The sequence below is a fragment of the Oryzias melastigma genome, unplaced genomic scaffold, assembly GCF_002922805.2.
Source record: "Oryzias melastigma strain HK-1 unplaced genomic scaffold, ASM292280v2 sc00184, whole genome shotgun sequence".
Taxonomy (NCBI): domain Eukaryota; kingdom Metazoa; phylum Chordata; class Actinopteri; order Beloniformes; family Adrianichthyidae; genus Oryzias; species Oryzias melastigma.
Window position 1 is genome coordinate 455,906 of NW_023416879.1, and position 14,233 is coordinate 470,138.

General features: G+C 38.9%; 1 protein-coding gene across 1 annotated transcript in view; it reads right to left on the bottom strand.

The window, feature by feature from the left end:
* Positions 1-14,233, bottom strand: part of gch1 (GTP cyclohydrolase 1) — a 47,035-nt gene that overhangs the window by 31,556 nt on the left and 1,246 nt on the right. Inside the window, exon 2 of the mRNA XM_024261201.2 lies at positions 4,801-4,910. Within this exon, the coding sequence (XP_024116969.1) occupies positions 4,801-4,910 (110 nt within the window). The remainder of the gene's footprint in view (positions 1-4,800; positions 4,911-14,233) is intronic.

The window sequence follows — 14,233 nt, forward strand, 5'->3', positions numbered from 1 at the left end:
GCCACGTTTGATTGATGTGACAGTCCAACCAATCAAATTGCAGAAAAACATAGTCCCGCCTCCCCTTTAAAAGCGCGAGTTCCAGTTTGCGGGTGTTTTTATTCCTGGCATAAAAGTTTATAGATCGTCAACAACAAACTGTTTGCACTTCACAGAACATGTGGATGAAAGGATTACTCACAGAGATTCAACAACAACCAACTTCATCTGACTGTAGGAGCAGCAAAATCAAGTAAGTTCTGAGTGAAAGCTGGCGCTAGCTTAGCGGCTAACCGCTAGCTGCATTAAAATGAATGAGACTATAAATGTGTTTTTAGTGTTCCAAAGGTAATATATGATCATATATATGGATATAGTTCACTCTGAAAGGCTTAAGAAAATCATGGTATGACCCCTTAAATATCCAGACTATCCTGGTTCCCTGCCGTCTCCATCTTACCACATTTCAAATGTGGTTAACTGCGTTTTTGTTATAGAGAAATTATTTTGGATTTTTGAGGTGGGGATGCATCAACTCAGTGGGAATTTAGCTAAAATGCTTGTAAAATACAGTTCATGAAAGCAAACATGATCTGTGTAACTAATATTAAAGTGTTTTTTGAATGACTTGAAATGACTTGAAACATTAATAGTAAGACTTGTGACTCGACTTGAGACTTGTTGGTCTTGACTTGTGACTCGACTTGGGACTTGAGTGCTTTTGACTTGGGACTTGACTCGGACTTGAGGACAAAGACTTGGGACCTGACTCGGACTTGCAAAACAATGACTTGGTCCCACCTCTGGTATTTCCTGATGGAAAACACAAGCAGAAAATTTCCTGGTGGAGCAGACTTTTTCCTTGTAGAGAAAGGGAGTAGACTACTTCCTGGAGGAGAAAAGGAGCAGACTATATTCTCCACCAGGAAAAAGGCAGTAGACTTTACCTGGTGGAGAAAGGGAGCAGACTATCTCCTGGTAGAGAGAGGGATCAAACTATGTCCTGGTGGAGAAAGCGAGCGAGAAATGAGAAGAACTGGTTTAAAAATGGATTATTGAGTTTGACTGAAAGGTGCGCGTGTCTACAGGAAAATGATCTGTATTAAAGTGAAAAAGAATTTTGATACAGAGATTGATGAAGCTTCAAAGAGAACAGAAACGTTCACAGTCAGTGCTAATCAGAACAATGTTCTCATCCTTTTATTTAATCCTGAAATGCTCATCTTGTCTTGTCTGCTTTTTTTGGACTGAATTTCCGCTCAAAATGAACCCATTAGCATCACCATTCTGTGTGAAAAATTTGGAAGATAAATGCCCGGGCTACACTGTACGTTCATCAATGTTTATTAAAAAATTGAGGTTTCTTTTTGTGGGTGACACGCTGACGAGGACGGCTCTAGGATGACATTGTGAAATGGCCGGCACCCTAAAGGAGCAAAAGGCGGAGCCTCAGAGAGTGGCCCGATCCGAATACTCCCCTTCTCCCTCTCCCTTAGCCCTCCCCCTTGGTTTGAAGTGGCAGTTGAAGTCAAAGTTGTGTCCGGAATTATTACTTTTTAAGTTTCACACTCCGAACAGAGGGGTCCAAAGTCCGCTATCGCGAGAGTAAATCGCATTGCGCGAAGAAGCTCTTTTCTTCCCTTTGGTGCTCTGTGAACCGCAGAAGTTTACATTTAAATGTAAGTAATGACTTTATGTTGTAGTGTGACCTTCTTAAAGTTATAAAATCGCTGTTGTTATGGACATTCAACCACTGGAAGCGCCACGCTAATGCTAGCGGACTGGCGATGTTGATGACGTCATTGAACGGAAGTCACGTCCAAAATATTAGACACTATTTTTTTCATCCCCCTCCGTTTGGAGCAAACATGGAGGGATGAACGAAGGGGGAGGGCTAAGGGGAAGGGAGAAGGGAAGTATTCGGATCGGGCCAATGAGTCATTTTACTTCCAGGTATGAAAAGACTTTCACAAAAATAACTAATAGTTTATAAATTATTTGTTTCTTAGTGTTCCAAAGTTCATATATATGGACATAATTTACCCTGAAAGACTTAAGAAAATCATGGTATGGCCCCTTTAAAGTGAAAAGACGAAAGAGGGACCAAACATCTGAGAAAGCCTTGTACAGCAGAATAAACATGTCAGAAGATATTTATTTACTGATCAGATTTTAGTACAAATCCTGCATCATCTATCCTATAATATGACAAAATGAGCTTAGTAAAAGATCTGAAGTCTTTTAATCACATTTCTATTCCTTCATCAACCTAGTACTGGGTGATATGACGGTATATATCGTGTGGGCAATAGAAAAGCGTCTATCATGGCATTTCTCCTCCATTGTTTATATCGTTGCTAAGCTAATTTGATCAATTATTATGCCAAATATGCCGTTAAATCAGACCCTCCAGGATATTGTGCGATTTGTTGAGCACCCTGCAACTTTTTATTTTCACCCCAACTTTACTGCAACTTTGACGAATTTACGATGACAACAGTCATGGATGACGACGCAGCTTCGTGACCGTTTCCCTTCTGACTCCTACAGTGAGTCATGCTCTCTGTTAAAATCTCTCTGATGAGTGTTCATGACTAGCTCACATCATTATTAATTTTCATTTACTGTTTTTGTTTGTTTGTTTGTTTGTTAAGATTTTGTTCCTCTTTTTAAGTTCTTATGACAACACATTTTCAGTTTTATTACCACAGTAGTTAATTTTCTTAACTGTTATTTCTCTGTCAGATAAATCAAACAGGCATATCAAAGGACAGCTCGGGTCCTAAGGAGTTAAATCAAGGCGCTAGCATGTAGCAGTTAGCAGCTGCTGTTTAGCCATCTGTCTGCAGCATGAAGAGCTTCACATTAAAAAGAAACAAAACTTTTTCTGTTGAAATGCCTTTGGAGGTTGTTGTTTAGAGACATTAGCTGTCAGTTTAAAGCGTCTTCCAAAGAGTTATTGATCCCAGAAGTCTGAATCCGTGAACGGCTAGCTAGCTTTATTGAATTGTTTACATCAGCCTTCTGGTTAAGCTGCTGCTGTTTTCCAGGAATAGCATTTTGTTATCTGTTTATGACATGCAGATTTCTAGTGGAGTATTTATCCAGAATAATAAGATTAAAATATAAAGCGCTGATCATAATAAGAATAAATTAAATATCTGATCTTGACCAGACATCGGAGCCCGATTTTGATCGTGTCTTCAACCACGTGATCGGGCCTGATTTCCGATCACGTGATCGGATCGGGACATCCTTAATGTGAAGTTTATTTCATAATTAATAGTTTTTAGAAGCTTTTTAAAACAATTATATATTAAAAACATCACAACTTTTGTTCCAACATTTCCTAAACATCAGGTGTTTTTTCAGAGAATAGCTGAAAACATACTTAATTGGCGTATATCATGATATATATGATATATCTTTAATGAGATATCAAATATTTTATATCGTGATACACATTTTTTTCCATATTGTCCAGCACTACATCAACCTGAGGGACACACAAGAAACAAACCTGTGGAGCCGCAGCAGCACAGAGGGGAGGAGACAACCGTAGAAATATTTACACAAGATGGACATTCCTCCTCATCCCCATCACGTTCTGACAGGATGAAAAAGAAACCAGAGGTGGGGCGGGGACATTGACTGGTTTCCTCCGCCTACCTCTTCAACACGTCAAGACCGGCAACTGGACAGAACAAAGTCAAGTTTGATGCTCTCTTCAGCTCACCCAGAAGACCACCAACCTGTCCATCAAAAAACACGCCCCTGTGTCCTTCCTTGTCCGAGCTGACATACTACTTTAGTTCTCACTCACAAACCCAACGTGGGAGAGGTTTCCCTCAGAGAACCACATCAAGTCAATTTGCCGGCCATTATTTTGTGATATGGATGCCTTCATGCTGGAGCCAGATGTCACCAGTAAGCAGCATTTCTATGGCAACCATTCTCACCAATCATGGCTGAACTTTTGGGAAGGCCACACCCCTACCATAAAATGATTGATTAACACAAATCTGTGTTGAACGCTGGATATCGGGGCCAGCAGGCTCCACCTTTTTTTTTTTTTATTTAGGCATCTGATTGGTCACTTTATAATTTTAACTACAGAAAAAATATCATGAAAAAAGAGGATTATGAGAAGATGTTAAAAGTTTCAGGGCCACATTGTTTATTCTGACCAATAGAATGACTGAGTAACAGCTGTTTACTTCTCTGAAGAAGTCTATGGGCTTCTGGCTTCTTGGAGCCAGCAGGTACTTTTCATGTGGAACACCAAAGATGGAGGAACCACTCAGTCCAGCTATTATATACAGTCAATGGGTGGGAATTTATATAGGGCGGAGCCAGAACATAGACAGAGCAGGTTCATATTTTAGTACAACTACTGCGTATGTTAGTAGACACACAAAAGTGAAGTTTTTGTGTTAAACAAATGTTAAACAACACTTTGATTCAAAAAAACATATTGAGTTGTGAGATTTGAAAAACTTTGGGTTTTTATTCTGTGCAGGTTTTAACTTTTGCAGCTGTTGTCATGACTGATTTATTTTTCAGATTTCTTGATCTTATTTGTCTCTTTTTGTAGGTTTACCTCAGGTATTCACCTTGCTCTTAATGTAATTGGAGGGCGTAGCTTCATTCTCTTGCTCTTGATAGGACTCAAGAATAAAGCAGTCCTGTTTACCACAATAACATCTTTGCTGCTTTTACTACCAGTTGGCATAAAAATGAACTAATTTCATTTTCCCGTAAGGTTTTAATACAGTTGCGTGTTTGTGTTCTATGGTCTGTTTGTGTCTGAGGTCCTCTCACCCTGCCGAAGATGGGCACCAGGTGGTGTTCACACATGGAGAACATATCGATGTCTTTGACAATCACCATCTCGTCGTGGTCTTCATCGAAGATGGCGTCATTCAACACGTCTGTGGAGGAAGAAAAGGAATACAGGAACTTAAAATAGTGAAAAATCTGCCCTGATGCTAAAGTCCTGTTTCCATGACATGCACACGTATGCTTGGAAAACGTTTACATTGAATATAAGAGACATTTTTTGCGTCTTCAATTTGAATTAATTGTGTGAATGCTTTGTAAGTTTGAACTAAACACTCCGTGACTTCCACAGTCACGACTTGGCGGGCCAAAACATAACCTTTGGCGGGCCAAATTTGGCCTGCGGGCCCCACTTTGGGCACCCATGACCTAAAGATTCCCCAAACAAAACTGGAGAAAGTTTCTGTGACGAATGAAGTCTCTACTAAAACTGCTGACCACGAAACCCAGATCCAGCTAGAGGAGAACACGGATAGATCAATGGTGTACAGCAGTTATCACAGCAACATTATCAGGACAAATCCTGTGTCCTGCGTGTCTTTGGTTTAGGCTGGATGGTAGACTCCACAGGCACCAGAAGAAGTCCGGTTCTCCTCCACAGTCCAGCAGGAGGCTCTTTATCGTGGACTGGTTGGTGTGTTTCTGCCAGACAAACACGGCAAGCTAAATTTAGCTCTGCTTCCTCCTTCCTGTTTTAGCTTTATTGCATTTTTTGGAGCCAGGGTTCGGTAAACACACCTTTATCTGTTTGTGACGACACAGACGTGTCTTGCTCTCCTTTTTAATTTCCTGAATGGCTATCTGTTTAACGGAGCTGGATCTGAGAGGGGGGGTCACACAAACAGCTCGTGCAGGTTGTTCCTTTAGTGTGTCTTTAACACACAACTGTAGTGTGTACACAAGGTCATCACAGTCTCAATGCATGCTGGGGTTTCATCTTTACTGTTTTAGAGGAAGTGTTCATTCTGAGTCTCTTTTTTCCTAATTGATGCTTTTATTCCATTTTATCAAGAAATGTAATAAAAACAGTTTAATGAAAGCTTGCAGGAAACACTCGCTTCACATTAAAAACTTACAGTCACCTCCAGTATTTTTGTGATGACATTTGGAAGAGAAAGTGTTAAAATGTCAGAGAAATAAAAGTCGACGACAAAACTAATGAGGCGTAAAGTTGTTGCTGTAATGCCTCCATCACTTCACAGTGGAGTTAGTCTCCGCCCTGGTCATTTTTCTTCATTGGCTGAAACAAATACACATTTTTAAGGGACTTTTTTTAGTTAAATTGAAAGGAAAGCTTTTGTTTGACTCTTTGGGATGACATGGTGCTCAAACACGTATTATATTGGCATGATTACTTCCCATTGAATCCAGAACTTCATATTTCATCCAGAGAAGCTTCAGCTTTTTTCACAGATCAAATGTCTGTGAAGAGGTTTCTCTGCTGAGTCAAAGGATGCTGACACTGAAACAAGCAGTTTGAACATTCAGTGCAGCTGTGGGTCCAAACCATCTGTAGACACTGAACGAGGAAGTGAAGATCTTCATGGACAGAACTTCCTCCAAAATCCTGATTCTTTCTCCTTCCAGTTCACCAAAGACTCTTTTAGCTAATTCTCCAATGTTTATTGACTGTGATCAATACATTCAATCATTGGTTTCTCAGAGTTCTTGATAAAATAATCAAAGCTAACATCAAAATGCTCTTTCATTGATTTACAATCCTTTCCAACTGCGGTCAAATGAGCCGCCGTTCACATTTCCGTGGTCACATCAAGAAGCTCCGTGGAGTCTGGTGGAGATTTTCCAGCGTTCTCAGTCCTGCTACCGTAAGTATTGGATGAAACTCACACCAAAAATCCAGTGATGCTGATTTGACCACAGAAATGTGAACGGCGGCTCATTTGACTGCAGTCAATGTGAAGATACCATCTTCTCTTCTCCAGAACCTGAACTAGACACTAGGAACAGATGAGGGTTTAGTGCATGTGCAGCAGAGCTGTTGATGGAAAGAAGATCATTCATTCAAACAGAGTCTGTCCAAGACAGTTTGATTGATTTAAAAGGAGAAATACTCAGAAATGCAAAAACAAAATGATTTCTTATTGTGTGAATGCATTCAATGCATTCACACTATTGAGATTCTTCATTTACGTTTTCTTCCGTACGTTTTTTGACACGTAAAAACTTTATCACACTTTATGCGATTTACACAATCTTGGTATCAAAACGTTCAGCTCGTTAAGGACATTATCGCTTGTATTATTAGTAGTTGTGCACTTTACAGTTTTTGCGTAGTTACACAATTTGTGCGTTTTTTCAGTCCCATTATAACTAATAGGATTTTTTACAAATTCCTGCAAATTACACACTTTATGCAATTTAAGCAATTTAAAACATTCAGCATGTCCAGAAATTCATGCTTGTACTTCCAGCATTGTTAAAATTCATGCAAGTTACACAAAATTACACAATTTAACACAACTTTACACAACTTTACACAAATTTGTGCAAATTTTAAGCAAATTCAGCATTTTATGCAATTATACACATCCAGCATGTTCAGGAAATTCATGCTTTTACTATACATTGTTAAATTTAAGCAATTTTAAGCTTTTACATGGTTGTGTTCACAAATTTACACAAATTGTCTGTTTTTTCCACAAAATTCTTACAACTTTTTGTGCAATTTCAAACCTATGCAATATGGGTATCAAACCGTTCAGCATGTTGAGAACATTATAACTAACTACGTTTTTAAGACAACTTTGAGTTTTGCTGACATATTAGCATAATTTTATCTTTTTTGGCTAATTTGACACTTTCTCCGGTTTTTAAGGCTAATTCTTTCTTAAGCTACTTTCAGCAATTCCTTCAGCAATTACAGTTAGTCCTTACAGCATCTTCAGCAAATGTTTGCAGCATATTCAGCGACAACATTCAGCAAAGATGCATTCACACATGCATTATCGCAGGTAATGCAACTTTTCTAGTTACATTTGTTCTCTTCAGAAGAAAATGACACACAGACATGTGAAAAACTCAAAACAAGATCTTCATCAGAGGGGGACTTTAAAAGTGGGGTGTAGGAAAAAAAAGATCGATTTGGCGATATGTCACGATACTTTGTTTGGCGATACTTGCACCGATTTAAAATGTTCCCATGGCGATATTATTTAATTAATTATGAGCGTCCTTCACCATCTTGCTTTTGTTTTCCACTTCCACCTCTGACCACTAGTTGACAGCAGAGCACACTGAGCCTCTGTGAGCTGCTCTACACCGCGTCCAAAACAACAACAAGATCCTTCAAATGTTCAGTCAGCCTCGCGGTTTTGGTTGTTATAAGACATGTACTACTTCGTTTCTTCTTGGAATGGGTACTAAACCGAAACTCTGAGCCATGTTGCTGCCAGTATCATCTAAAAACGTAGATTATGGAGCTTCGTAGAGGCTCAGATAAGAACAAGTGAAGCAGTGGAGCTGCAGAAGGTCATGCAAGGAGACCTGATGGATCAGAGTGATGTAGACGCTCTGAAAAATGAGCAATGTCGTAGTGATTAGCAGTGAAATACACATTTATTTCAGCTTTGAGAAAACTTGAGCTGCAGCACTGACTGTCATGTAAATAAAACATCCTAGCCTCATTCATCCTGTCATCACACTGACATGTTTCAGGAAAGAATGGGTTTGTTTTTCCTTCACTTTTGAAGCACTCCTTAAGGTTAATGAACTGTTTGAATGCAAGACTTAGCAATCTTGCAGTCACACTTTTAGAAACTTATTAGTTAAAGCACATTCATTTTATTTTTTCTTTTACTGAAGAATATTTTGTTGTTGAAATCAGACGATATTGATTGTTCCCTTAAAAAACAAATATTTTGTAATTTACCAAAAGAAAAGCAGCATGAATTTCTGGACACAAGAAACTGGTATATGAGATCCAGTTGCTGTGTTTATCGCTGTGATCATTAAATACAATTCATTTGACCATTTTATTACAATCAAATACATTTAAATTCAGGTAGATTCAATTCAAGTCATACCCTTAAAAAAGAGTGAAAAATTGCTCTGGTACAGTCTTGGGATATATCGTGAATATATTTATATTACTCTAACACAGTTCACATACTGTAAATGTATCAGTGAAATAATGAGATTGTTAATATCATCCAGTGTTACATGGATTCTCTAAAGGAGAAGTTCTAACTAAAATGTTCAGATCATTAACATTGGAAACATTGTTCTGCTTCTCCTGGAGGACGCTTCAGTTTGGACACTAGGTGGCGATCGCACTATAGCATTAGAGCTTATTCTGAAAGAAGTATGATGGATATGAGGAAAAACTGTATTTTAGACAACAAATTGTTAGTTTTAAACAAATATTCCCTTAAAAGAGTTTGGAAATGTCATGTCTGTGAGTTTACAAAGATGTTCATTTATTCAACAATGTATGTTTAGGCTGACTGACTGAGCGTTAGCATTAGCTGTCCTATGGAAAATTCTATTAAACGTTAGCATCAAGATAGCAGACTTTAGCTTTATGTGCTAATTCAATCTATTTTTATGAATCGATAATTGATCTATTAAGCTTATTTTATTTAACCATTATTTAAACAGGAAAAAAAAATAAATAAATAAAAAATAAAAATCGCATTGAGATCCAGTGATCTGGTTTTCAAGGGAGTCCTGGTCAAGAGGCAATAGTATTGAATCAAAAGGCTTCATTTGATTCAAATTAATTAATCGATTTTATCAGCCCAGCTCTAGAAAAGAGTTCACAAAAATAACGAGTATTTCATAAATAATTTATTTTGTAGAGTTCCAAAGGTAATATATGATCATATATGTGGATATAGTTCATTCTGAAAGCCTTAAGGAAATCATGGTGTAGGCCTTTGAGTATTGAAAATATCAAACCAAAGTACAAATGATGCAAAAGAAAAAACGTTAATTGGTTACTAAGCATTTGAAGATATTATTGAATATGTAGAAAGTACTGAAATAAAGTTTATGTGAAACGTCTGGCCTCTTTCCATTATTATTACTATTTGTTTTGTTACTTGGTAATCTAAATAGTCTGTTTTCTGACTATCTGCTGTAAACCACAAATAGTCCTTAAAAAATTATTACTGACGGTTTTTTTTATTGATAGATTATTGACAGTTTTATTTTAACTTTGTTTACGTTGGGAATCAATGAAATGAGATGGTGTCAAGTCAAAAGCTCAAATACAGTTTGAGTAGAAAGGGGCAGAGCTATAGAGGGGGAATTTAACGCAGAGTTGGATCATCTGACCTTGCCTTCATGGTGCAGCCAGAACCACTGACTGGAAATACTTGAGTTCTCAGCTCACAAACCCATTGTGGGAGAGGATTCCTTCAGGGGACCACGGAGACAAACAGTAATCCAGTTTCCATGTTTCATTCCTCTGCTGGAGCGGAGGTCTTTCTGCAGGACTCTCTGGATGCTCAAAATGCTGTAATCAGCCGATCATTAATGCAACACAAGAAGAGTCTGACTGAAGGGGCAGAGTTTCCTCAGCCTGTAGAAACGGTTCATCAAATAAGTCCACTGAAACACATTTAACCCACATACTCTGTAAATACTACACAGACACTGCTAATACCGTAAAAGCCCCTTTTGTGGGTTGTGACTGTGTTTGTGTAGAAGACACAAAGGTGGTTGTCTTGATAGCACCAATTATTCCCACTCAATCTTAAGTCATTTTTTTCCAAAAACTTGCATATCTAGTAGCAGATAATGCAGAAGGTACTTTTATTATGGGTGGTGACTTAAACTGTGTACTGACTAGGGCTGGGAACCACTGGGTACCTCACAATACGATGTGATACGCGATACATGGCTCACGATATTGGTAATATTGTGATAATGCAATAATTGGTCAAAATCATCTCTAATAACTCAGATTATATAGAACAACACATTTTTGAGAAAATATATCCCCATTTATTAGCTTGAATACAATCATAATAAACAACTAGTGTCTTATTTTGTGCAACAAATAATAGACACTTTAGTGCAAATCAGTAATATTGTGTTTGGCAAGAATTGACACCATTTGAATTTTAATTATCTGTAAAATTCAGTGTTAACAATAGTAAGCATGGCAATGTCACTACTTAGTCCAAAATTGTTGTAAACAACAGAACAAAAATGAAATAATTCAAGTAGGTGACAGACACATTGGTGTAACGTGCGCCCCTTATCTACCTCCAAAGGAACGTCTCACCAAAGGATGATGAATATAACGGTTTACAGCCTCTTCAAATGAAAATAAAAGATCTGTACTTGGTGAGAACCCATAGAGAATAAATGGCAGGACTAAATATCATGATTGTAAAATTGTTCCTCGATAAATCTATGTGACAAACAGATTTCAGGATTCTGCCAACTCTACCATACAAGCAGAAGGATACATTCTCACTGGCACATTGTATTTTTCTAATTCATTTGTCAGCTGTAAAAACCTCTGGCTTGAACCAGAAAAAAAAAGAGATTGAAAGTCTGTATTCACTTGCAGATGAACACTTGTCTAATTTGCTTCAGTGTGAATCCACAGACCCACAGGAGGAAATGACAGAAGCTCTGTTTTTTTTAGGTAAAAAGAACATCTACAGAGAAAAAAAAAAGTTGGAAGACGGTTTGTTGGCAAAAGTGGTGTAGAGAGGAGCCACAGCTACCGGTCAGAGGACAAAGAGGACTAGACATTTGTCTGCTTGGTGTTTCCTTCAATCTTGCCAAAATGTGGAATGTACAGAAGCGCCCCGACTAAGAAGTGGTTGGAACTGCAGGACTTTCTAAGGCGGTTTGGTCCGCCTCAGTTCTAGGTAGGTGTTCAAGAAAGTATTAATTCAGTGAAATATCACAATGCTTCATGGGACATTTTTAAATGCTGCCAAGATGATATTTATTTAATTCTTTGTAAGCAAATATAGCGCTTGTATTTGTCCTATGTATTTGGCCGAAGTGTTTGATCCCTATTTTGACACACAGTTAAATACCGATTTTGCTCTTTTGCACAAGATAGCAGTATTTATTATTTACTCTTAATATGTTTTGAATTAAAGATTTAATTCAAAACTTTTTCCCCAAAATACTTATGCTTCCGTTTATTTATTCTAACTCGGCATGAAAGACAAATTATTTTGGGAAGACTAGATTGATGGAATGATTAAAGACATTAAATTATCTTTGAAAAAATTACATTTGCACTTAATGATAATAGTTTAGAAAAAGTTCAGCCCTAAAACAGCTCCTGAATATGGCCCTCCCTGTTAAAGGTGTGGATGGTGCTGCTTTCATGACCCTCAGATCTGCAGACAGAGAGCAGGTGTCCTCCAGGCGTCCTCCCGGCGTCCTCCAGGTGTCCTCCCGGCGTCTTCCAGGCGTCCTCCAGGCGTCCTCCAGGTGTCCTCCAGGTGTCTGCCAGGCGTCCTCCAGGCGTCTTCCAGGTGTCCTCCAGGCGTCTTCCAGGTGTCCTCCAGGTGTCCTCCAGGTGTCTGCCAGGTGTCTGCCAGGCGTCCTCCAGGTGTCCTCCAGGCGTCTTCCAGGTGTCCTCCAGGCGTCTTCCAGGTGTCCTCCCGGCGTCCTCCAGGTGTCCTCCCGGCGTCCTCCAGGTGTCCTCCCGGCGTCTTCCAGGTGTCCTCCCGGCGTCTTCCAGGTGTCCTCCAAGTGTCTTTCAGGTGTTTTTCAGGTGTCCTTTGACCTCATCTCTATAACTTTTGCTCTCTGTGCTTGGCTGGTCAGATGCTGCAGGAGGAGGATTTGAAGCTCAGGTTGTGATGAACCCCCTGACCTCAGTGCAAATATCAACACGTGCACGTGTTCCAACAACTGCAGTTCCAACACGTGCACGTGTTTTCAGAAGGACGTGCACGTCCTTCTGAAACTCTCCATTAAAAGCTTCAGCCTTTGCTTTACATGTGTTTTTGGTTGTTGTGTCAGTCAAAGGGGAGGCTCCTGCAGCAGCCAATCAGCAGCCAGAACGCGAATGACGCCACCCGTCTGTACCACAAACATTATGGACCCCTCTCAGAAAGGTGGGCAGGTATTTGTAACCTCGTGAAAAGGAAACGGCACTGACCTCTTCCCACTGCCCAGTCTCTCCCTGCATTCCTTCATTTATGGCTTCACAGGATGCACAAACCCCCCCGTGACAACAAAACTACCTCCAGATGGGGCAAAGAAGGGGCAGATCCCCAATTCCAGCCAATCTAACAGGCCTTGGCGTGGAAGGATTTGGCTCATGTGAGACTGCAAATGAACCTGCTCACAGGGATTTGTCCGAACCAAACATGACTCAGCAAAACTGTCCATGAGGAAAATCTGAAGCGTGGCGGCTTTATGTTTGAACAGACGGGCAACGCTTCTGCAGCAAAACAGACGTAACCATTTAACACCAGAGCTCCAGGGTCTATGTACTTTGATTTACTATCATTGTTTTATTGTTAACACCATCAACGTCATTCCACGAGATTGTGAAGGAGAAAAGTGGCTCAACGAGCCTTCTCTCATGATGAAAAATTACAGAACATTAAAGATTTTGTGTTTAAGCGTCACCGGCGACGCCTCAGGTGTTAAAGGGTTAAAAGCAATAATCAAATCTCTTTCTATTAAAAAGGATGGAATACATTTTGGAAAATAAATGAGGAAACAGAAATGTGTCTAAACATTAATGATTTTCCTGCAAGCCACACATAGCCAAATTTGAAATAATTAATTTCTATAATCTTTACAGAAAAAAACAATACTAAAACATTTTAAAAATTAAGCAAATAAATAGTCCATCATCTCCCGACACAGTTTAAAAGAAAAAAAACATTCTTTGTCGGTCTCGATCAGCCAGATTGAGAAAAAGAAAAAATCATGTGTCTCTGATAGTGTTAGGAGGCTGGGTTCGGCCCGTGGGCCGTAGTTTGGAGACCCCTGGTCTAATCGCTGACATTTCTGAGAACATTTTAGTTCAAATTTTGACTGAATTTCCTTAAACATGGAGGAAGTTGGAACAGTCAGGTTGGTCCTTTTCATGGTAGTTTTCTCACAAAATGATGGATAAGTTTAGCTCTGACTAACAGCATAAATATATATATATTTTTATCTCTTACTGTTTATAATTAACAATGTTCAAACTTCAAGCTGACATTTGTTGCATTATTTTCATTAGAGATCTTTTTTTCTACAGATCAAAGTTCTTCAGTTTTTACATGAACGAGTTCTTGATCTTTTTTGGCTTCATGTGAATGAAACAGAGAGTTATATTTCCTCCTAATCTTCAGAACCTCCAGCTTTCAGTATCACAAATATTTTGAAAGAATTTCTCAAGATTTTCAGCAAAATTTAACAAAAGAGTTTTTTTTTTTTTTTTAATACGACAATCATTTCAAGTCTATAATCC